This window comes from Colossoma macropomum, unplaced genomic scaffold (genome assembly GCF_904425465.1).
Source record: "Colossoma macropomum unplaced genomic scaffold, Colossoma_macropomum, whole genome shotgun sequence".
In the NCBI taxonomy this organism is placed as follows: Eukaryota; Metazoa; Chordata; class Actinopteri; order Characiformes; family Serrasalmidae; genus Colossoma; species Colossoma macropomum.
In genome coordinates this window covers 27,811,641-27,837,838 of record NW_023494796.1, presented here as the reverse complement: position 1 = coordinate 27,837,838, position 26,198 = coordinate 27,811,641, and the positions used below count along the sequence as shown (strand labels likewise).

General features: G+C 40.0%; 2 protein-coding genes across 2 annotated transcripts; one reads left to right on the top strand and one right to left on the bottom strand.

The window, feature by feature from the left end:
• Window positions 1-3,153: 3,153 nt before the first annotated feature.
• Window positions 3,154-15,343, bottom strand: LOC118816901 (N-acyl-aromatic-L-amino acid amidohydrolase (carboxylate-forming) B-like). The gene is made up of 7 exons (XM_036583508.1): window positions 15,096-15,343; window positions 10,941-11,173; window positions 10,308-10,503; window positions 7,959-8,052; window positions 4,855-4,962; window positions 4,514-4,626; window positions 3,154-3,351 (listed from the first exon to the last, which is right to left on the bottom strand). The coding sequence occupies exons 1-7, from the start codon at window positions 15,129-15,131 to the stop codon at window positions 3,154-3,156; spliced, it is 978 nt and encodes a 325-aa protein (XP_036439401.1). The 5' UTR covers window positions 15,132-15,343.
• A 2,455-nt stretch (window positions 15,344-17,798) lies between these two features.
• dctn6 (dynactin subunit 6) lies at window positions 17,799-22,350 on the top strand. The gene is made up of 7 exons (XM_036583205.1): window positions 17,799-17,907; window positions 18,148-18,212; window positions 19,691-19,796; window positions 20,134-20,222; window positions 20,350-20,397; window positions 20,719-20,861; window positions 21,985-22,350. The coding sequence occupies exons 1-7, from the start codon at window positions 17,870-17,872 to the stop codon at window positions 22,081-22,083; spliced, it is 588 nt and encodes a 195-aa protein (XP_036439098.1). The 5' UTR covers window positions 17,799-17,869; the 3' UTR covers window positions 22,084-22,350.
• The last annotated feature ends 3,848 nt before the right edge of the window (window positions 22,351-26,198 follow it).

Genomic DNA, 26,198 nt, shown 5'->3' with positions numbered 1-26,198 from the left:
TCATAGCTTGATTTGAAAAGCTCTACAGGCTTAATGTTAACTGCACTCAGGCTATTTCAGTACAGACTCGGCTTAGAATTATTGCTGACCCCCTGATAAACTGATTTAGTCTATCAAAATATTCTAATTATTATTTCAATGCTGGTAACATTTTCTGATGAGGACATTCACCAGCTTCTTGCTCGAATTTTGCTGTGCCACCTTAAATGATGCAGTACATTTAAGGTGGAAAGGGAAAATTCAACAGCTTCATCAAGAGGTGAAAGACATGAAAAGGGATGAGAAGATGCTCTTTACAGGTGGGTAACCTTTATTTATTTATTGATTGATTGATTGATTGCTGGTCAGTATTGTTTTGTCTTGATTTGGGCCATCAAAATAACCAACTTAGAGCTTTTATGTACGGAGCTACCTAAAAAGGTGCTAACCTACATAACTGGTCAGTACACCACCACAGCCCGCCTCACATTCGTGTAGCTTAGTGACGTGGAATTGATGCGCAGTAGCTTTAGCCTGCATGTGGCAGTATTACTACTACGGCTCTTTAACCACAGATATACATACTGCCGCGTTGGGTCCAGCCAGGCACGTCAACGGCGCCGCCATTTTAGGGCGGTCAACATCGCTGCTGGACTGCATTCAGTACTATTACAAAGCAGCAGTTCAAGTAAGATACTGTCCAAAATTGTACTATTTCAAGAACATTGCACTCAGAAAGTGGGATAGGATCATATAACAGAGGGAACGCAGCGATCCACGCTCATGTTTGTGTGATGTTTATGTGTAGATATGGCCGTGGGGTTGGTGATGTACAGATGACCTGTTGATGTGATTGTTTTTCCTCTGGTTTTATATTAAGCTTATTTCATTTAATAGTCTATTCAGGAGATCCTAACTTTATCTAGTAGTTATTTATTTACAGTGATGGTTAATGCTTTGTAGCTGGGTAAGTTATAGCATTCCTTAATCCGTGTAGATATTCATAATTAACTTTAGTACCTTACACGCTTCTTATTTGCAAGCTTATTGTTCGAATTTCCACTTTAAACGGTGCATCAGCCAGCATCATTTTGGCATTTCCCCGTTCCACCTTAAATGGTGCATCAGCCAGCATCTTGTTCGAATTTTCTGCTGGCCAGGAGTAATTAGCACGATTAGTTATTAAAGAAATAAAAGCTACCGAGAGCAGTCCGTGCAACCTAGATTAATCAGTGTCTGAGGATTGTAACAAAACAAATTTGGTGAAAATGGGTTGAGTAATAAGGAAGCTGTGGGTGATTTAACCCTGAGACTCATCGTCTCTCAATACAGATGAATTTGTTCACAAGCTGATCTTGACCGCTCCAACATGGCGGACGCGCAGACGTATAGGCTCCAATTGAGACCAACAGGCAACGCATGTATATCTATGTCTTTAACGACCTCAATTCAGAGGATTCGGGAGAAAAATGTACACAGGACAAAACATATTGGGTTCTGAACATTTATTTACCACAGGGCTCAGAGTCCTTAATGTGGGCACAAGGCGCACCACAAAATGACCCACAGCTACCAGCAGTGTCTTAATTATATTGGTAAGGTCAGTGAGTGCAAACAGCCAATCAGCTCGCCTAACAGTGCTCAGCAGCAGTAATGCTAGTGTCCTGCTGAAAACCAAAATTTGTGTAGTAAGATGGAAAAATACTGTTTATAAGTTTATATTTTTGTTATGTAAATCTTGGGTATACGTTACCAAAAGTAACAGAACAAGTGATATAACTATCAGAGATATATTTGATTAACATTTTAGCTCCATTCATGGAAATGTATGCTGATGCCAAAAAGCTTTTTTGCTGTATGGAAATATGCTGGTAAATGTCCATTATTTTATGTAAAACTTTCCTACACCTTCCCAGAATTAGAGAAAGTTCACATGTGAATGACTTTTTTTTTAATAAACATCTGTTTAGCTCCATTCATTGAATGCTAATTTAATGCTGATGCTCTTCTGCCGAAAATCTGTTTGCTCCAGAAAAATGGAGAGATAAAGAGACTGGTAAGTTTTCGTTATTTTTATGTGATTTATGCTTCTACTTTCTTAGGATTAAAGGAAGGTCCTTTGTGAATGAGTAGAAAAAATTTTGATTTGCATTTTCAGATGTTTAGCGCCCTTCGTTTCTTTTCATTGAACAGTAATGCTAACATGCTAGTGTCCAACATCGCATTGTTGTAGAAGAATAGAACAGTTTTGATATGTATTTATTTTTATGCAATACATGCTTCTACTTTTTTCCATATTAAAACGAGCTCCTGTGTGAATGACTACCCTGCTAGGAAAACCAGCATATTTTGTGTTTTGGATGCTGGTATGCTGGTCATCCTAGCTAGCAGGATAAACTTATTTACTTGGCTTTTTTAGCCGTCTAGCTCCGTTCACTTTCATTGCAAAGTCATGCATAGTTCTCAAAACCTTGATGATGAAAAACATAAAGATATAGATAGAAGTATATATACATACATACACACACACATACATATATATTTATATGTATATGTATGTATATATATGTATGTGTATATATATATATATATATATAGCCATTTAGTAAGTCATAATAATTGACTTATTATCTCAAAATAATGAGATCCAGTCTCAATTATGACTTAGCGTCTCATAATTTTGACTTACCTTCTCATCATAATGACTTAACATCTCATAAATATGACATACTTTCACATAATTTAAAGAAAATATTCTTATTGTTATGCGATAGTAAGTGATTATTATGGGATAGTAATTCATACTTATGAGAAACATTCTCGTTATTATGAGATACTAAGTGTTTAGTGTATATTTGTGATGTTTCCAAAATTATATTTGACTTTTCCAAAATTAAAGTTCCTTTGTGAATGGCTGAATAGTAATAAATAAATCATATTTAACTAGTGTTTTTGGCGGTTTAGCTCCATTCACTCTCATTCATTGATGACTCTCTCTGTAGTTCCCTCTACCGTTTTAGGAATCATGTTTTGGTTATAACAGTTAGTAGGCTGGCTCCCCTTTAACTGGCTCTGACAGCACCAGTTTCTTCAGCTCAGTTAAAAGTGATCTTTTGCCTCCTGATTTTATTTTTTCTTTCTTGCGTCCGCCTTTGTGGCTCATCAGTCTCTCCTTTAAGTTCTGCTGGACCGGATGGCTGGAATTTCCACTTTTCTCCTTCTGGCCAGAGAGAGTGCCACGGCCTTCTCATAGTACGCAGACTCGTTTATGAAGAACGGATAGAGCGGCTCTTTCCCTTTATACCTCAGAGTCTCTCCAGAGAAAGAGAGGAACATGGGGTCGCCTGGGTGAAGGAGACAGAAGTCCCTGTCCTGAGAGAGAGAGAGAGACAGAGACAGAGAAAGATGATTCAGTGTGATTCGTTACTGGCTGATCTGCCTATCCATAAAGATTCATTTCCATATGTCAGGAAATCCAAACGGTTACCAATTTACATCTGTAGTCAGTCAGCCAAGACATGTCATAATAGCCCTGAGAGTGGGAATGTCTAGGTTAAAGGGCTTAATTATTGAGTTCAAGTGTTTCAGCTACACCCCCTGCTAACAGCGAACAGTATAAAATCAAGCACATAGCCATGCAGTCTCCATAGACAAACAATGGCAGTAGAATGGGTCATACTGAAGAGCTCAATGACTTTAAACGTGGCACTGTCATTGGATGTCATCATTGCCACAAGTCAATTCATAAAACCTCTGCCCTGCTAGATCTGCCCCTGGCAACTGTAAGTGCTATTATTGTGAAATGGAAGCATCTAGAAGCAACAACAGCTCAGCCACAAAGCAGTAGAGTGGGGCTACTGAGTGCTGAATCATGTAGCACATCTTGCATCTCTGACTACAGAGTTCCAGACTGCCTCTGGAAGCAGCATCAGCACATGAACTGTGTGTCGGGAGCTTCCTGAAATGGGTTTTCATGGCTGAGCAGCTGCACACAAGCCTTAGATCATTATGCGCAGTGCCATGTGTCAGCCGGAGTGGTGTAAAGCAGGCAGCCACTGAACTCTGGAAGAATGGAATGTCCAACAAACCCATGTAGGTGTGAAGGTAAGGCGTCCACATACTTTTGGCCATATAGTGTATCAGTCTTAAAGGCAAAGTAACGAAAACAGTCTGTTTAATGCTGATGGATAAAGAGCGGTTGGAAAACGGTCATGTAGAAATGAAATATGACTGTTTTTGGTTCTTAAAACCACACAAATTTTATAAGTAGACTTCGAGGATAAAATAAAATACAGGAAAAATGTAGTAAAGCGTATGAAGTTGGCTTTGTTTTAAGCACCCAAAAACACCATTTAGCTTTAGACAAATGCAGTAACTACAGTTACCCAATCTGAACACGGCACAATCATCACCCATTCACTCACACTGAAAGTATTAATGTTAGAAATCGGCAGTATATTAAACTTGTAAAAATCATAAAAAAGTATAAAAACATTTAGAATTTATATAATTATATGTTTACAAAAAGCCAAACCTGTAGGTCGGGATGCACAGCTGCTATGATGGTGTGAGTGTGAGGATCTCGAGGATAATCGATGTTCTTCACCAACGTGTAAACATCCACAGAACCACCTTCGAACTGAGCCCCTGAAGAGGAAAGAGGGGAAAAACAGGGTGTATAAGATAAAGACGTCTGCTTTTACCAAAGAAAAGTGAACAGATCCACTAAAGTGTCCATGTTGGAGTTTTTTTTAATATACTGTGTCTTAGAATACTAAATCTACCCTGTATAATCGGTGCTCTGAAATAAACTTGTGCTCTTTGCCTCATTATAAATACATCAAAGAATGCTGGTTAGCGTAGTCTTCCCCATACCTGAGTTAAAGAGCCGAACCCAGTCCAACAATAGCTGAACTGCCTCCTGCATGGCCATAAAGATGTTGGCTCTGATTAGACCGTGAGGCTGAGGGCCAATCTCCATCGCTGCAGGGAGAAACAAATGTCATTCAGATAAAAGCGAATGAAAAATGAAAACAGCATGGGTTGGTGTTCATGAAAGATGTATGTATGTAGAGATTAGAAAGTAGAGGAAATATGAAAACAGAAATAAATGTAGGGACTTTAACAGGGTTTTTCTCTTTGAAATTCAAAAGCATGCTTTTAAACGTGATGTGTAAGATACATGTTTGAAAAAATTAAAGGAATCATTTTTCAGACTACAGTGTGTCGAATTGATTATAGTGTACGATTGATTATCATGGGCATCGGCTCGTTTTCCTGTTGTTACAAAAAAGAGAAAACCCGCTGACTCAAAACTCACTTATAATGGAAGTCAGTGGGCGGTTGCTCAATTTTGCGAATGAACGGTTTTCTGGTATCCGTGGAGATCAGGCAAAGACTGTAAAAACTCACTTACAAATACCTTTTCTGAAGAATTAATGGAAGTGTTATGCAAAAATACATGTCTTGCATTAATATTTACTGATGTTCTGCATCTGCCCATTGGTTCCTATTATATGTGAGCTTTAAATGTGGGTTTTCACTTCTTTTCTAAGTACAGGGAGGCTTGATGAAATAATTATCTGTGGTAATCGGCCGTGCGCTACAGATGCAGCAGATAGAGATCAGGTTGAAAACTGTTGGATTATTCCTTTAAGACTGGAATTCAGCAAATCGCGACAGGATATGAAACACATTTGTTCAGATTTTCATTTGGAGAATAACAGCTACTTTAACTTTGTTTTTGCACATGGGGCAAAAAAATAAACGCACTGTAGCCTTTCAGATTGATCTCCAGTGCGAGTGAAATCCCTGTGAAACGGAGTATAGTCCATAAATTAAGAAATCTGCATAACTCCTCAGAGTGCTTGAGTCAGCGCGGTGCTTCAGTATGAATCACTCTGGTGGCACTCATAGCTGTGCTCGACAGAGAGAGGCAGAAAGTGGAAAAGCATCCATTCAGCCAAAACTGCAGGCCTAATAATGAATAACGGCTAGCGGTGGCCCTTTAACGTCATAACAGTAATAATGTTGGCTTTCAGTGTGAACAAAACCCCATACAGAAGGAATACAGAATGGACTTCTGGAGAATAAAAACTGTTTAATTTTATCTCCGTAGATAAAAAGATTAAGAAATAAATTCTTCACTGAAGCAAAACCTGATCCACCAAAGAGCCACAATTTTCCACTTGTTCAGTGCTTTTTCTTCATTTTGTATTATTCTGTCATCTGCTGTTTTTAGGAGCTAGTTGATAATATTAACAACAACAACAACAACTATAATAATAATAACATTTCCTGAAGAAAATGCAGAGTGACTGTGTAGCTTAAGTTTCTATGTGTAAGGAATTTTAGGCAGTATTAGGTGGTTGCTAGGCTGTTGCCACGGTCTTTCTAGGTGGTTGCTATGGCATGTTAGAAGGTCGGTAGGGTGTTGCTAAGTTATCCAAGGTGGTTGCTAAGGTGTTAATAGTAGTGCTGTAGTGTTTCAGGTGGTGTTTTTCCAGGCAGTTGCTATGGTATGTGCTATGCTGTGTGGTTGCTAGGGTGTTGCTAAGCAGTTCATATGTTGTTCCAGGTGGCTACTATGTGATTGCTGTGGTATTGGAGGTGGTAGCTGTGATGTTCTAGGCTGGCGCTATGGTATGATGACATCCCAGGTGGTTGTTAGGGTGTTTCGTGTGTACTTGTAACATGGTGATGTAAGAAGGGTGTACAAATGTTTACACAGCCCTTATTTGAGCATTCCAACATTCATTCCTATAAAAATAAAAATAAATATAAAATGAACTTTGTGTACGTAGCATTACATACATGTAGCAGCTTGAAGGGCTTTGTATAAGATGAAAAATAGTAATAAAATAAAATATAATTTAGTAAAATAACAGAATACGATTTAAAAAGATACATGAAATTGGTGTGCATTGTAATATTAAACAAAAGCTAAATATAAAAGATTGGATTATTATTATCATTATTAAGCTTGAAAAAGGAACAAAATATGTAGAAAAGGAGCGAGTAATGGTACAAGTTCTAGATAACATAAAAGTCATAAAAGAAAATTGTGTCACTGATTGCTTTGGCCTGTTGAACACATGGCAGCCACACAGCTGAATAAATCTGTTACAGAGAGACATAATGACATTTCTCGCCCCGTTAGAGCTGCCCAGCTGAAATCGTCCGACACGCTTCATCTGTATAAAGACTGTTCAGACACTCTGGATCCACATGTGCCATTTAAAGAACAGTGTAGACTTCTTTACCTAATCTCTCTCTGCTGCATCTCTAGTGTACAATCGGTTACCATGGACAGTAGTTTCAACACATTTCCTTGTATTCAGAGATGAACAGAAAACCTATTCACTCAAAATACACATCATAGAAGTTAATGGGCAGCTGCCTCAACAACTGGTCAGCAAAGGAATCTGAAATCAGTGTTTTGTTGTAGATATACGTATAAAATGGTTCTAATGTTCTAATGATGTTAGTAGTCTTACAGGTTGCGTTTAGTGTTCTCACACTGCTTCTAGTTCATTTTTTACTTGTTATTGTTTTATTTCCTGGCCTGTTTTATTGTTTTACATTATCTACCTCCACTCACTGGCCACTTTATTAGAAACACCTACCTTGTGCTTCCAGTCACTGGCCACTTTATTAGAAACACTGATGCTGTGCTTCTACTAACGGGCCAGTCCAGCTTACGTCAGTGTCACTGCTAGGTTGAGAGTGGTCCACCACCCAAAAATATCCAGCCAAGAGCAACTCTGTGGACAGACACTGACCACCGACTGATTTGGTTGTAGAGGACGGCTAACACAAACTGTGTGTCAGCAGGTGAGCTACAGTCTCCAACTGTATACCAGCAAGCTACAAGTGAGGGGTTTCTGATAAAGTGGCCGGGCTGTGAACATAAGAGTGCGGGTTGTCCACTGCAGTAGAAACGGCTGCACTGATCTCACATCAGTTTGTGAGAGACTCACCAAAGCCGTGTTTTCCCACTGAGTCCAATGAGTAGGCTTCACTCTGTGGGATGTCATAGTGGATGTATCTCACTGGGATGGTGGCCATCTCCCTCTGCAAACGCACACATACAATCGGTCACCAAATCAACACATGCACAATTGGTCACCAAACAGGTTCTTTGTTTTAAGCCCCCAACCAGAGTGTTTCATAAAGTAGGGTAGAATATGGAAGTTCAGACAAAATTCAGTAATCCACTGTTAATGTGCTCTTGTCTGTGTTTATAGATGAGTCAGTGTGTCATACAGTGTCAATAATCAAGTCTATTAATGACCACAGAACAACTGCAAAAGTACTTAGGTTTTGTTGTGTAAAGACCATATTCGTATATTACTTGTAACTCACTGTGGTTCTTCATATAAGTTGCTGTATTTATTATATTTTACTTGAGGTAGAAAAATAACTATTATTAATTATCTTACTTTTACTTTAGCTTATTTCTGAAAAGGAATTTGAAAAGGTAGAAAGAAAAAGTTAGACACTTTAATTCTTAATGACTTTTGCAGGATCATTTAGAATCAGCTCAGCTTTAGCTGGTTGGCTACGCTTCAAGAAAAACCAGCACGGGCAAGCATAGCTGGTCACCAGCAAAACTAACATATGTTGTGTTTTGGTGTCTGGTGTGCTGGTGAACCATCATGACCATGCAGGGTGACCGGCTAAACCAGCACCAAACCAGCGTAAACCAGCAGTTTTTTTCAGCAGGGTAAACTAATCTCAGGACTACACACTAATCCCACAAATCTTAGCTAAACAATAATCTCACTAAGCTTCGCTAAAATACTAAAAAAGGTCTTTTAGTATTTTCTCCTGTTTTGTCATTTTAGAACAACGAGCATGGCAGCTCTTTATTATATCTGTTTTTTGTGCTCTGCTGGCAGTGTTCATTAGCTATTTTAGCTAATGTAAGCAAGTTGTGTCGGAAATATAGTATTTACAAGATGATTGCACATGAATGCAACGACAAGATAGCAGATAACAAGCTAGCTAACTCGCCTACCATATATATAATAATGACACAAAAGTGAACATAAATGTATCATGTAACTATAGACTTGCAGGAACATAGTGATGCACACTGAGTTGTACCAAATAAATGTAGACGACTGACGTGTTTGGCGATATGGGGCTGGTGTGCAGCTGAGGATAGCCAAGGAGCTAACATAGCACTTAAAAAGCTGGCTAACTCACTTAACATAAACAGTGGAAATACAAAGATAAATTAGATAAATACATGCTTGTCACAGCATAGGGCTACACACTGGTCTGTAGTAAAATAGTTATCAATAACCGACGTGATTGGTGACAGTGGTGTGAGCTGTGTACAGTAGTAATCGGGAGTCATTTCCTAAAGAACCGATTCTTCAACTCCAACTCTAAGAGTCGAAATGTTTGGATTTGACTCTTCGACTTTGTATTTTCGTAATTGGCTTGGAGGTACATTCTGAGTTTGAGTAGTGTGAGTTTGTTTGATTACCAGCTTTAAACAGTGCCACCTCTGCACACAAGCTGCTGTAAGAGTACACTCTGCTCACAAAAACGATTTGGATACGTCCTGCACAACTCGATTAGTGTTGCAATAAACAGTGATTAGAAATGGTACAAAAAAATGAATACAATATTTTTTGCAGAACGTTGTGGAAAAGAGGATGAAGCAATTCACTTTAAATGGTGCTGCAGTTACATTCTGGCACCAGCGCACTATTAAGGTAACTGCTGCATTTCTTAAGATGGACCAAAAAAAGAATAGGAAATTGAATAAGAAGCCGACGAATATGAAGTCAACTTCAACCTTGTAGAAGGAGTAACAACGTAACATTCAGCTTTACATCATAACGTTATAATCTATATCCACTCAAAATTGGGTAAACATTTAGGATGGTTTAATATCTGCTGTATCACTTCATCAACAGCTCTGGTGCTGTCTTGGTTAAAAGAAATTCAGTTGAGGAGTCGACTCCATTGACACCAGAAGAATCAGGAATCGTGCATCACTGCAGCTGTGGTTGTTTAGCAAACTGGCCAACCAGTCTAAAACGAACAGTAAAGCCACAGAAGTAAAGATAATAATACAGTCACTAAACTTACTGCGTTTCATACATTCTCGTTTTATGTCTTTATTTATAGCGTTTCCTCCGTATAGACTTTCAGTGCTATGAAGCTCCGCCCCTTCACAAATCAGTTTTGGTTGCAGCACTGACAGCATGGACAGGGCAATGCCTTCGGTTTCAGCCTTAGTAAATGTGATGGCCTTGGTGACTATGGCTTTAAAACCAGTAAACATCTGTACTAGGATGCTGTGCTCTTGCCTGCAGATATTTGCAGATGTGCAGGCATATCCAGTCGCTGTCCGAGTATGTGATGAGGCACAGGCCCATGTTGGCAGTGGTGTTGTGTAGATCACAGATCAGATCCACAGCTTCAGCAGAGCCTTTAGGACCAAGCAGAGAGTTCAGCTCCTGAGAACGAACCAGTTCATATGGAGTCTGGTCAGAGAGGGAGAGACTGAGAGGGGGGTTGAGGGGAAAAAAAAAAGAGAGAGAGAGAGGTAGGTAGGTAGAGAAAGAGAGGTAAAGATGGGGTGGAGAGAGAGGAAAGAAAAAGAAGGAATAATGTGAGGGCAGAGGCAGGATTAGGGCAGAGGAGGGTTAGAGAGAGGACAGACAGAAACAGAGGGGTAAAGAGAGAGATAGAGGGAGAGAAAGAAAAAGGGAGATTATTGTGTATATCAGAAGTTTGTTTATTCATGGTTGAGTGTATAAGCTGCATTTTAATGACTTTGAGAAACAATCAATTTAAAGGTCAGAATGTTTAGGAGGTACTATAATCATTGCATGTTTAATTAGCTGAGTGTTAATTACTCTTCACCTTACAGTAATGTGTGTGTGTGTGCGTGTGTGTGTGTGTGTGTGTGTGTGTGTGTGTGCGCGCGCGCGCTCCACCTTAGCATGGCGTCTGTGAAGCAGCGGTTCAGGTCCATCTCTGTGTATCTCACACACCGCTGGACAGCACGTGGGTTCGACATCACTGTCACCACAGCAGCTGGCTCCATCACCTGGCTCTTCTTCCTTTTCTTCAGCCTCTCACGCACCAGGTAGACACCTGAGAGCTCATTGCCATGGGTGCCACCACACACTGCCACTCGCGACAATGCTGGCAACATTACCATGTCCTCCTATGTCACATGACCACATCAAGGAGTCACATATATATATATATGTATACAACACCTGTTCGTCACACCTGTGCGTTACACATCACTTCCGTATATCACCTCTGTACATCACATCTGTAAGTTACATGTGACATCATATACAGTGTATCATCACATATCTGCTAGCAACACGTTTCAAAAAAGTGGAGACAGGGGCAATAAAAAAGTCTGGTAAGTTGTATAATGCTAAAAAGACATCTGGTGGAACATCTCACAACTAATTAGGTTAATTGGCAACAGGTCAGTAACATGATTGGGTATAAAAAGGGCATCTCAGAGAGGTTGTATCTTTGAGAAGTAAAGATGGGAAGGGGTTCATCACTCTGTGAAAGACTGCATGGGCAAATATTGCACAATTACGTTTCTCTATGTAAAATAGCAAAGAGCTTGGGGATTTCATCATCTATGCTACATATTATTAAAAGGTTTAGAGAATTCAGAGAAATTTCTGTATGCAAGGGACAAGACCGAAAACTAGTACTGGCTGGCTGTGATATTTGGGCCCTCATGCAGCACTGAATTAAAAACAGACCTGATTCTGTAGTGGAAATCACTGCATGGACTCAGGAACGCTTCCAGAAACCACTGTCTATGCACACGGTTCGTCACTGCATCCACAAACGCAAATTAAGGCTCTAGTATGTAAAGATGAAACCGTATATAAACAGGATTCAGAAACGCTGCTACCTTCTCTGGGCCTGCGCTCATTTAAGATGGACTGAGGTGAAGTGGAAATGTCTCCCGTGGTCCGTCAAATGAAAATTTGAAATTCTTTATGGATATCATAGACTCCATGTCCTATAGAGGAGAGGGACTGTCCAGTTTGTTATCAGAGCACAGTTCAAAAGCCAGCATCCGTGATGGTATTGTTGCGTGTTCGGGCTGGATAAGGGGTGTCTGGCTGGTGTTTCTCTTCTCTCTCTCTCTCTCTCTCTCTCTGTTGCTCACTCGTTTGCTTCCTATCTCTGCTATAGGTTGCCGTGTCAGTCATCATTAGAGGCCTGACGTCTACCATTTGACAACCAATCATCATGCAGAGTTCTGGCACTGGAGGAGGGACCTGAACTTTAAAAGCAGCCCAGCAAAGCTTGTCGACAGGCCTGTGTTCTCCCTGTACTCCAAGCTGTTTAATGTGCTCCTGGTCTTTGTTGTTATAGACACAGACACATAAGCTTTGTGCTCTTTTGGCTCATGTAGTTTTGTGTGTATCTGCGCTAGCTTTGTCACGCCAGATGGAGATTTGTCTAGACCATGTCAGTCTGTGCTTTCATGCCTCAAGTTGTTAATCACGCTTGCTTTATTGCCTTGCTGCTTTACATCTGTCTATGCTCTTTCTCTCTCATACACTGCTGTACTTTCTTTGGCCTCTGGACAGGTTAGCTGGGCACGCTCATACATTTTTACACCACGTAGCAGCCCAATATATAGACACATTAGGTAAGGGGCGGGCGCAAACACTTGTATTTATGTTTTGGTATCGGTAAGATCAGTGTAGATGGTTATTTTGTTTTGCTGGTAACTGGAGGTGCATTAGTGCACATGGCATGGGTGACTGGCTTTGGACTAACATATACTGCCATCCACATGACGTCTTTTTCAGGGAAGGCCTTCGTCATTTTAGCAAGACAATACCAAACCACATTCTGCATGTGGTACAACAGTAGGGGTTCACAGTAAAGGAGTCTGGGTGCTAAACTGGCCTGTCTGCAGTCCAGACCTGTCACCCACTGAAAATGCATTTGGTGCATTTTGAAGAGAAAAATATAACAAAGAAAACTTTTCCAAACTCTTACAGAGGTGATGTAACATGCCCCTGTCCCAACTTTTTTGAAACCTATTGGTGGCATCAAATATATATATATATATGAAGTTATAATGAGACATTTACATACATATATGTATATATATATGATGTGTACAACCCCATTTCCAAAAAAGTTGGGATGAATGCTCTGTGCTGAATGTAAATAAAATAGGATGCAATGATATGCAAATCAGGTAAACATATTTTTAAAGACAAATAGTACAAAGACAACATATCAAATGTTGAAACTAAGAAATTATATTGTTTTTTGAAAAATATCTGCCCATTTTGAATTTGATGCCAACAACATGTTCCAAAAAAGTTGTGACGGGGGCATGTTTACCACTGTGTTTCATCACCTCTTCTTTTAACAACACTCTGTAAGTGTTTGGGAGCTGAGGAGACACTGCTGTAGTTTTGAAAGTGAAATGTTTTCCTGTTCTTGTTTTATATAGGATTTCAGCTGCTCAACAGTTTTGGAACTCATTTGCAGTATTCTTCATTTCATAATGCGCCAGATGTTATCAGTGGGTGTTATCAGTGGTGGCAGGTCTGGACTGCAGGCAGGCCAGTTTAGCACCCGGACTCTTTTAATATGGAGCAGTGCTGTTGTAATACATGCAGAATGTGGTTTTACATTGTCTTGCTGAAATAATCAAGGCCTTCCCTGAAAAAGACGTCATCTGGATGGCAGCATATGCTGACAAAACATGTATATATCGTTCAGCATTAATGGTGCCTTCACAGATGTGCACATCACCCATGCCATGTGCACTAATGCACCCCTTATACCATGATGAATACTGGCTTTTGAACTTTGTGCTGATAACAAGCTGAGTGGTCTTTAGCCCGGAGGACACAGTGTCCATGATTTCCAAAAAGAATTTTGAATGTTGATTTGTCAGACCACAGGACACTTTTCCACTTCGCCTCAGTCCATTTTAAATGAGCTCAGGGCCAGAGCAGGTGGCTGTTTATATTTGGTTTCTTCTTTGCGTTTTAGAGTTTTAACTTGCATTTGTGGATGCAGCGCCGAACTGTTTTCACAGACAGTAGTTTTCAGAAGTGTTCCTGAGCCCATGCAGTGATTTACACTACAGAATCATGTCTGTTTTTAATGCAGTGCTGCCTGAGGGCCCAAAGATCACAGCCAGCAAATACTGTTTTTTGGCCTTGTCCCTTGCATACAGAGATTTGTCCAGATTCTCTGAGTCTTTAATGATATTATGAACCGTAGATGATGAAAAGCAAAAGTTTTTTGCTTTTTGATGTTGAGAAACGTTATTCTTGAATTGTTGCACTATTTGATCGTGCAGCCTTTCACAGAGTGGTGAACCCCTCCTCATCTTTACTTCTGAAAGCCTCTCTGAGATGCTCTTTTATACTCAATCATGTTACTGACCTGCTACCAATTAACAGGTGTTTTTTTTAGCATTATACAACTTTATCAGCCTTTTGTTGCCCCCGTCCCAACGTTGTTGAAATGTGTTGTTGGCATCAAATTAAAAATGGGCATATATTTTTCAAAAAACAATAAAATTTCTCAGTTTTAACATTTGATATGTTGCCTTTATACTATTTTCAATTAAATATAGGGTATAAATGATGTGCACATTGTTGCACTTTGTTTTTATTTACAATTTGCACAGTGTTCCAACTTTTTGGGAAATGGGGTTGTATATGTGTGTGTAATATATAATATATACACACACACACACACAACACACATACACACACACACAACACACACATATACACACACACACACGCACACACGCACACACACACATATATAATGGCAAGCCAAACAGGAAATATTTAATGCACATTTATATATATAAAATGAACTGATATATATGGAATAATCATAAATAAATATATAAATCTGTTTCATATTATGTATTTCATAATATAAATATAAATATTAGTTCCATAAATATCAATGTTCATTCAATACATATAAACTTTCATTCAGTATATATTGACATTTATCAATATTCATTCCGTATATATCAATGCTCATATATATATATGGTAATAAGTTGTAAGTCATGTTTCAGTAAGTTGGTGGAGTCTTACCTTATTCCTGAGATGGGGATGTCTTTCTCTGTCCATCACTCACTCTGGACCTCAGTCCACCACTCACTCTGGACCTCAGTCCACTGGGTCAGAATGGACTCCCTGAACTGTGACCTGTGCTCTAACTCTGGCAAAGATCCAGAAACAGCGCTACATCACGGCTGGACTGACTCCGATCAGGGAAGTTCGCTAACTGTGTGCATGTGCTGGATGTCCACTTTTCACTTGCTGCTTTTTCCCTTTGCTCTGCTGCAGTTTCTCTCTCTCCCTCTCTCTGACCATTCTACAGTTTACCTGACTCAGCAATTACATCTCTCTCCCTCTTCCTCTCCCTCACTCCCTCGTGTTCCCTTTGAATGTACAGTGAGTTAGGGTGTGTGCTCTGCAGTGCCCCCCCATCCACCTCTTTCCCTCTCTCTCTCTCTCTCTCTCGCTCGCCCTCGCTCTCTGAGATAGAGCCCCATACAGAATCATGCAGCAAGTCCACTTTGTACATTAACCCTGCTGTGTAGAGGGTATTGTCCAGGGTCCAGGCAGCACTGACTCCAGTATATACAGTTGAAAATAAGTGAACATGTCCTCTACCGAGAACACACTTCTGCACACTTTAAGGCATAAGTATTGTTTATTTGTTGAAATTGACAAACTGGGGGAAAACACATGAAATATGACCTGTGCAAAAGTTTTGGCACATGTCATAATTATATTTGAACATAATTTTATTATTTTTTCCAAAATGTAAAACTCAGCAAAGGTAATATTTAAGGTTGTTCTTTGCAGAGGGTGTGTTAACTTGTCTTTGCTTAGAAAGCATTTGACCAGAGGTGTGCAAACTTTTGCATACAAGTGTGGATTCCCCTTTAGGTGTGAAATACAAAGGGTCCTGGGGTGTCCGGGATCCCATAATTAACATCTTGGACCCCCTGAATGTCTCCAAATCGAAATTCTCAGGGGTCCTTGAAAATAAATGTGTTATATTGTTATTGTCCATTAGTGAAAAACAGACACACAAATACAAATTCAGAGAAGAGTCATTGTGCCTCCTTCAACAATGAATGGGGAGCTCTGTGTTTAACATTCTTAACAAACTAGAGATGCAGCACTAAAATCTGCCTCTGTGGCGCTTTGTTTGTAATTCAGTTGGTCGTTTGTAGCTTAGCAACTATGCTTGGGATACCTTTGAAAAGCTCTACAATATGTCCCAGCATATTTGTAAATCTGAAAAGTTGTCCAATTTCCCAAGGGATTGGTGGAAAGAGTGAATTGTTAACCGAGGACAAAAGAGGAGTAAGACTGCATTACCAAACAAGAAAAGAGCATTTTCAAATGAGGAACATTTTGTTGCCATTAAAGCTACCATCAGCGCCACCGTGGTGAGTGAGTTACAGTGCTGTGAAAAAGTATTTGCCCCTTCCAAATTGCTTCTATTTTTTGCATATTTTTCCACACTTGAATATTTCTGATCAAACTACTTTTGATATGAGACAACGATAGCCCAAGTAAGCACAAAATGCTGTTTTTAAATGATGATTTCATTTATTGAAGGAAAAATGATGTTCAGCCCTACCTGACCCTCTGTGAAAAAGTAATTGCCCCCTTAGCTACTAAATCAACCAGTTACCCAAAATTTTTATTGACTATTGGTTCGATTTCACTAGTCGCATGCAGGCACTACTAAATCAACCAGTTAACCCAATTCAGTTGACCATTGGGTTGAATTTTATTAGCCACACCCAGACATGATTACTGCCAGACCTGTTGAATCTAAACATCACTTAAATAGAACCTGTCTGCCAATGTGAAGCAGGTTAGAAGGTCTCAAAAAGCAGCACGTGAGGCCACATTTTAAAGTGACTCAGTTGTGAAACAAAGTCATTAAAGTTCGCCAGTCTGGAAAAGGTTCTTAAACTATTTCTAAGGCTCTGGGACTTCAGCAAATGACAGTGAGAGCCGTTATTCACAAATGGAGAAAGCTTTGAACAGTGGTGAACCTTTCCAGGAGTGGCCAGCCTACTGAAATTTCATTCTGATTCCACCGTAAGAATATCATACCAACAGTCAAACATGGTGGTGGTAGTATGGTGGTCTGGGGCTGCTTTGCTTCTGTAGGGCCTGGATGACTTATAACTGATGGAACTATGAATTCTGCTCTCCATCTGAAAATCCTGAAGGAGAATGTCTGCCTGTCAGTTTGTGACCTAAAGCTCAAGCACAGTCGGGTTAGGCAGACAACGATCCGAAGCGCACAAGCACCTCTGAATGGCTCAAAAGAAACAAAATTAAGGATTTGGAGTCAAAGTCCTGACTTGAGTCCCATTGAGACGCTGTGGCAAGACCTTAAACGGACAGTTCATGCTGTGTAGCCGAACTAAAACAGTTATGCAAAGAAGAGTGGGACAAAAGCCCTCCACAGCGATGAAAAAGACTCATCGCAGGTTTTGCAAACCTTTTAAAGGCAGTAGTTACTGCTAAGGGTGGCACAACCGGTTAGTAGGTTTAGGGGAGCGATTACTTTTTCACACGGGTGATGCAGGTTTTGAATAGATCTTTATTTTAAATAAATGGGGCGATCATTTAAAATATGTACGTTAAATCAATAACCTTAAAATTAAGCGAACTGGCCCGTAGGTTGTGTTTGTAATGCCCTCCGTGTCCGGCAGAGGCCGCTAAAAACTAATGAGCGTTTTACAGAATTTCAGACATCCTCAATCGAGCCGGTTCGCGCTTGGCTATCAGCCCTCGTAATCGCGAACTGCAGCGTTCATTCCACCGACATGGCGGACCCGAACGCAAAACAAACCAACCAGAAAAGGTTCGATCCGCGGTTTTTCCTCCTTGTTTGCCCGTAGTCTGTCTGTTCACACTGTGATCCTGCGCTATGAACCTGTTCCGACTCGGTGTGTGGTTCATTTTCCTGACATTGGACGAAGAAATGCGCCACACCCGGCTAGCCTAGCATGCTAACTGTGCCTGTATTGAGCTTTTCTCTCGAGTCTTTTTTCCTGATCCGCTGATAAATGAAGTTATTTTAACTGTGCTCTGTTCTGTGCAGTGTCAGAATAGCTGCAGGTGCAGTGGTCTGTGTGGAGAGTGAAATAAGAGGAGATGTGACGATTGGTAAGCATCCCATCAGCATTACAGTCCATCAGTCATTCTCTGTGGGTGTAACGATGTTGATTTACTCGGGTTACGGTTACGAATTTTGATCATTCGATTCGATTAATCTGGCTGATCTATGTATTAAAAAGTGATTCTACAGAGCTCTGATTCAGGGTGCACACACATTCTGTCTTGTCTTGGGTGGGCCAAAGTGCAGTCGAAGTTCAAATCACATTAGATATCACCTGTAGAATTTAAATACAAAACAATATATTAATATCTAAGAAAAAGATGTGTATATACACTCTCATATATAAAATATATGTGTGTATATATATATATAATATATGTGTGTGTGTGTGTGTGTGTGTGTGTGTGTGTGTGTATATATATGTAATATTCATCTGTATGTATATATATGTATGTGTGTATATTATATATATATATATATATATATATATATATATATATATACACACTGACTCTGAATATATACACACACTATACACTAGTATTGCACTATTCCAATGTATATTTGTGCAGTAATAAGTTATGAAATAAAACTATGAAATGTACTGTTCTACACATTCCATATGTGCAGCTAGTCTGAGGTAGATAAATGAGTTGCAGGTACACAGGATAGAATATTAATATAGAAATCTTCCAGATTATACAAGAAATGGATAGAAGAAGTACAAGATGTCAGTCTATATGTGTACAGATTTGCTAGATTGAAGGTGCAGAAGATCAGATGAGTGAGTCGGATGAGATGTAGATTGTCTATGGAGATGATGACTCAGAGGTGTAGTGACGGGCCTATAGACCGATACACCAGCACCACTGACTGTTCAGCAGCCAAATGGGCCTGGGGGAAGAAACCATCTCAGAACCGGCTGGTTCTGGACTTTATGCTTCTGTACCTCCTCCCGCTCGACAGCTGTGAGAACAGACAGTGGATTGGGTGGGCGGAGTCCTGTAGAATCCTCCTGGTCTTCCTCAGGCAGCGGCTGGTGTATAAATCCATGAGGTTTGGGAGCTGGACCCCGGTGATGTGCTGGGCTGTCCGCACAACCCTCTGCAGAGCTTTCCATGCAATGGCTTGTTGTGGTCAAAACGACAAAATAGTATACAAATGAAGGAGGATATAGGTTCTTAAGAATGCGTGACAAGGGGCAATGAGTGTAGATACAAGGTAGTGTTCTTAATAAAGTGACCGATTGGTGAGGGATTGGATAGCCAAATCAAATTTCATTTGCAACTTTGGCCAGTGGGCCACTCTTTGGGCAGCTTTGATTTGATTATCACATACAGATTCTTCATTTAAAAGCAAAATGCAAAGTTGTGTGTCCTTGCATTATCTACAAAAGTAGATACCTGAATACTTAGTTTTTCAGTGCTGTACTGAAATCGTTACACCCTTAGTATTAACTCCCATTTTATTTAAACCATCTAATGGAAAACAGTATTTCAAACAATTTGCTTGTTTTTAATTGCAGGGCCGAGGACGGTGGTTCACCCCAAAGCCCGTATTATTGCAGAGGCCGGTCCCATCATCATAGGAGAAGGCAACCTGATAGAGGAGCAGGCTCTCATCATTAACAGGTAGAGCCAAAGCACCTTACTGCACAAGAGAGCAGCAGTTTGGAGATTTCCCTGCTTTTAAACACCTAGTCACCCTAAGATTGAACTTGACCCCTGTGCAGGGGTTTCTGACTCTATTAGAGATGGTGTACAGGTAGTGACTGTGGGCTGTAGACTGTAGAGACTGCTGATAAACTGTGCATTAAAAGATGGGCTGTAGTCTTTAATCGTGCATGCATATAGTGTCTCCTACATAGTATGAGAAGGAGGATGCCCCGTGTTGAGCCTAGTTTGATCCCAGTTTAGTAGGGTGTTGAAGCTGGAAATCACCTTACTTGTTCTCATGTTTTTTCTACAGCTATCCTGAAAACATCATGCCTGACACAGAGGGAGTCGAACCCAAGACAATGACGATAGGCGTCAACAATGTTTTTGAAGTTGGCTGTGGTATGCTGGCACCAACTAGCAGCATTAATTTAGCATTATTAACTAAGTTGTAAACTACACTATGTAGACTCTGTCGTAAATAGATGTCAATGTTTTGCATCTGTTTCTGACTTCTGTCTGATGACAGTTTCTCAGGCACTGAAAATCGGGGACAACAATGTCATTGAATCTAAAGGTAATGAAGCTTCCTCGAGCTTTTTGGAGGTATTGGCATCTGAGATATTTCGCTAATGTAGCTAGATTGTAATATTTGCAGCCTTACATTGGCAACTTAGAAACATTTAATGAAGAATGGATTAATGGAAATGTTCCACAATGATTTGGAACTCAATATTATATTTTGGTGTACATGAATGTTTATTGAAGTTAAGCACGTTTTTTTATTTTGTTGACATGTTGCCTTTTTGGTGATGCAAGGTTTTCTGACGACAGCATGAATATGCTTCAGTTCATCATGCAGGTAAACAGTCACATGCTATTCTTCTGCCTCTTCTAGCTGACGTGGGGAGGAATGTGATTCTGACGAGTGGGTGTATTATCGGGTCGTGCTGTCAGGTGAACACCTGTGAGGTGATTCCAGAGAACACGGTTATCTACGGCTCCGGCTGCATGCGGCGTGTTCAGACAGAGAGACCACAGGTGACCCAAGGAGACACAACCTGAACACATTTCTTAAAGTAGTAGTGAAAAATTGTATTTACACAGTTAATCCTTCATGAGCAAAAGTACATTACATAGCTGACAAACAGCCGCAGCCATCTGGAAGACTGAATTTAATCCATACTTCAGTCCATGTTTATAGATAATAGTGTTTCATAAAGTGTCAGGAACCACATAATCAAGTTTATGAGAGATTACTTAACAACTCCACTCAGTTTGACATGAGAGTGTGAAGATTTAGGCTTTTTTTTTTAAGTAAGGTGGGAAAATTGCGTACTTTTTTATTTATTTATTTTTTTTACCTGTACAGATGCGGTTAAGTACATGCATAACAGAGGGACACATAAAGAAACTTAGATGCTTAAAGTTTATAATATACATTGTTACATTCACTCCACCAAGCATAACAAGCTTTGATTTGTGGGATATTAAAGGGGTGGTTCAGCAAAAAATCAAATGTGCAGCTTTTCCACTTAACGCAGATGTAGTCGATCAGCTAAGACATGTTTGGAGTCCAAATTTTGCTGCTGTAGTTTAGCACTGCAGCTACAAGGCTAATGTTGCTAACACTAGAAGTCACTAGTCTTTCCTGTAAATCCATCCACAAAACGTTTCTTAACGCACTCAAACAGCATCCAGGTCTTAAAAATAGGAACGACAGAAATCCCAAACCTAATGTGATGTAATGTCCTTATGCTTGTGTGACTTACATGCGCTTGAAGGCGAGTCGGATTCTGCATCATTTGCCCACAGAGTTCAGCCACACAGTGTAGTTCTGTTTACTTTTATGCCTCTTAGCAAGTCATACTGTCTCCTAAACCCCATGACCAAGTTTGGAGCAGGTTGAGAGAAGAAAAGGTTTGAGTGAGACTTCTAGGGCGTGTGAGCAACATTAGCCTCGTAGCTCCAGTGCTAAACTAAGGAAGTGAATTTGGGGCCCCGATTGTGTCTTGGCTGATTGACTGCATGTGGGATAAATGGAAAATTGTGTAAATTTGATTATTTGCCAGATCAGTGCCTTAAAGCATGCCCATTAGGACACGAAGTGACAATTCAGATCTCACGTATGGCATACAAACTGTTATTTTCCGTCCTCAAACAGCCTCAGACGCTGCAGCTGGACTTCCTGATGAAGATTTTACCCAACTACCACCATCTGAAGAAAACGGTGAAGGGGAACTCCACTCCTGCGAGAAGCTGAACAGTACAGTTTACACTAGAGAGCTGCACTGGTGATAATACAAACAAATGGTCCATGCTTGAATCTCGTAGTTTCTTTATTCCTTAGTTCATTGCTCAGTAGTCACTGTAACATAAATGGTCCATGCTTGGATCTAGCATTTCCTTTATTTGTATTATTTCATTGCTTAATTGTCACTACAAGATCTGTTTGTCACCTTCTGCCATGTATTTTTCTTTGTATTTATTGTTGCCTGATATTAAAGGCTTTCTCATCCAGTTATCCTGATCTATGTTTTGTAGGAATTGCTGTTCTGTGTTAGATCCACCAGGTGGCACCATAGTGACACTCTGCAGGGTGATCATGGAGAAAGGTGGTCAAAGTTCAGCCTGTTGTGCTGGAGAACTGTGAGTTTGAAGCTTTGGAGGATTCAGAGACTAAAAGGATAGTTGCTAACAATGGAAGTAAAGCAGTCCATTATCATTATGCAATGAGGCCACATTTGCTCAGTCTGTTGTTTTAAAAGATGGCTCATTATGTTGATGTTGAAAATATTTGGCATCAGATAAACCAGGGGGTTTTCAGCCTTTTGCAACTCGCATCCCACACAAACGATCACAAAAGCTTCCACGGTCCATAGGATTAACGAATCAGATTGTTTTTCTGACACAGTAAATGCGATACTAAGTGCTGGATGTCAGGCTGAAGAGAAGAAAGCTGCAAACAATTTAACAACTTTAGATACATTTCCTATCGTATTGTTTCCTTTTGAAAGAGCCTTTAATCTTTTACATTTATCTATGATGGATGAGTTTCATACGTTTGAAAAGCAGAACATTTTACATGAACTTTCTCTGACGATGTAAATATAACTGGCTAGCATTTTGCCAGAACACTCAATGAGCTTGGTATAAATATGACATTTTGTTTTTGTAAATCGACAATGTTTAAAGTTACAGTTGGTGAAATATCTAGACTTTGATGAATTTTTGTAGTTAAAACTGCCACCTAGCAGTACTCCCGGGGCCACACCCCCCAGATTGAAAGCCACTGATATAAGCAATTGCTTTGTCCCTTTTTGCCCTGGGGCTTTTGGGGTCACTATTGCAGGGGGTGGGGGGAACAGTATAATGATATACCTGTTACCGTGATAAATGTCATGCTTTTCTGAGTATATGATTATTTCTCCTCTAAACATCATCTGATTTCTAATTAATTCATCAATGTACCAGCAAACAGGGAAAAACGATATTAACCATTACAATGTTTCACCACTTATACACGCTAGCGTAGTTAGTGGTGTAAATGCAGGTTTACGGTATATACCCACTTTTGAGGACACTGGTTTACTACGTACACACATAAACATGACCAGAACATGAAACGTGAAAATTTATGTACAAAAGTTAAGGCACATTTTATATTTTGTTTTATTTCTTTCCTAGTGTGTTAAACACAGTCCATAAATAGATATTGTGCACTAAATTAACAGAAAAAGCTGTATTTAAGCATTTTCTCTGGAGAGGAGAAAACGTCATTTGACCAAGGGTATTCAAACTTTTGCACATGACTGTAGAGCATAATAGTAAATTGTGTGTGTTCACAGTATGTGGATGGATGCACTCAAATTGGGGTGGGCGTCCCTCAGAAGGCACAGTGTATCCACCTCTACAGACATTACAACCTATCACAGAGAGAAAGCCTTGCTAAGAGACCCTGTCTGATATTGAGTTTAACTCCCAAATACGTCACAGTACTGAAGAAGAATGTGTTATGAATTTTTTATTTTTAATTTTTAATTTTAAATGATGGCAAATGATAATAAATATCATTTTAGTGTTTTTATAGCTTTTTAACTACTGTTTTGCTGGTACATTTTGTTTATTCCAACTTGTTTTCATATCTCAGAAAAATGAAAAGGTTCTGTGATACATATCGTGTATCGTGAAACTGACTTGTGATGTTATGTTTTTGCTGTGTTGCCCATCCTTACAGTGCTGTGTGTTGTATTTAAGAAAGGTCAGTTATTCCTCGGCGTATGTTATAAAGGCATTGTGACAGATGACCTTTGGATCGTGGCCTCTCTCCTGCTGCAGAGCTGATGTGTGACCTACAGGCTACTGCGGCCCCCACCGACTCTCAGTGGCAATTACGAACCTCAGCTCGGCTCTATTGAAAACTAGAACGGCTCAATTGCTGATGGACTGAAGCTTAAGACTTACCTGTAAGCATGTAAGCAGTGGCAGCATACATACATCAATATCCAGACGTTTGTGGACACCTGATCCTCCAACACTTCTTCTGAAATCAAGGGTATTAATAGGGAGTTTATCCCCTCTTTGCTGCAGTTACAGTCTTTACTCTTCTGGGAAGGCTTTACACTAGATGTTGGAACATCGCTGTGGGGATTTGATTGCATTCCGCCACAAGAGCTTTAGTGAGGTCAGGCACTGATGACGGATGATTAGTTCTTGATCACAAACGCTACTCCAACTGATCCCAAAGGTACTGTATGGAGCTCCATCACACCTGAGAACACAGTTCCACTGCTCCACAGCCCAATGCTGGGGGTTTATTACTTATTCACTAGCCATTTTTTACAGCTTTCCTCCTTTAATTAAAGAAGAACATAAAAGTCCCTTCAGATATGTAAAAACCAGTTGTTGAACATAGTATATAACATACACTATATGGACAAAAGTATTAGGACACACCTCTTAATCATTCAATTTAGGTGTTTCGTTCAGTCTCATTGCCAAAGGTGTACAACATCAAGCACCTAACCACGCAGTCTGCCTTTACAAACATTTGTGAAAGAATGGGTCGTTTTAAAGAGTTCGCTGGATTCGAATGTGCTACTGTAATTGGGTACCATCGTTGCAACAAGCCTAGATCTTCCACAATCAGCTGTGCATGGTATTATTGAAAAGTGGAAGCATTTAGGAACCACAGCAACTTATCCATAAAGTGTCAGACCATGTAAAGTTATAGAGCGGGTTGTTGAGTGCTGAGGAGCATAGTGCATAAAAGTCACTAATGCTCTGCTGATTCAATAACTGCAGAGCTCCAAACCTCCTCTGACATTAACATCAGCACAAAAACTGCGCCAGTAGCTTCACGGCATGGATTTCCATGGCTGAGTAGCTGCATGCAAGCCTTTCATGACAAAGTACACTGCCAAACGTTGGATGGAGTGGTGTAAAGTGTGGCCACTGGACTCCAGCATAACTGAGCCCCAGTGCACAAAGCAAGGTCCATAAAGACATGGCTGGGTGAGTTTGGTGTGGAAGAACTTGACTGGGCCTCACAGAGTGCTGACCTCAACCCGATAGAACACCTTGGGGATGAATTAGAGCGGAGCCTGCGAGCCAGGCTCTCACGTCCAACATCAGTGTCTGACCTCACAGATGCTCTTCTGGATGAATGGGCAAAAATTCCCACAGACACTCTCCAACATCTTGTAGAAAGCTTCCCAGAAAAGTGGAAGCTGTTGTAGCTGCAAAGGGGGACCAACTCCATATTAATGTCTATGGATTTAGAATGAGATGTCATAAAAGCTTGTGTAGGTGTCCTAATACTTTTGACCATATAGTGTATGTGCCTTTGAGCAAATCTTTTTGCCTGCCGGTGTGTACCAAATGTAAACTTTAACGCTTCAATTCACTGATACTTTTAGAAAATCACATCTTTGGATGGGAGAGCTCCAGATTACAAAGTGAATCTGCACTAGGAAAAATGAAGAGATACTTACAGAAAGTGACAAATCCCCCAGTAGGAAAGTTTAAGTTCAGCCACATGCCAATATTCATTAAAGTGAAATGTCAGTGGAGCCTGAATTACATTTTCCACTCAAATCAAACGCTTCAGTGTAGAGACCACCATTTAAACACAGTTCAAGCATTTGGTCTTTGGGTTTCTGCTTTATTGATCCGTTCGCATTCTCTTACGCTCGAAAGACTACAGTTAGTTTGAAGTTCATACGGACTGACATGTTCATTTATAATTTATATCTGAGTGACCCGAAAGAAGATGAACAAATATTTCATAATTAAATCCAAATGTAATTTTAAATGTATATACACCTGTAAATATTTTACTCTTTCTGCCCAGCTTGTTCCTCTCTCTCTCTCTCTCTC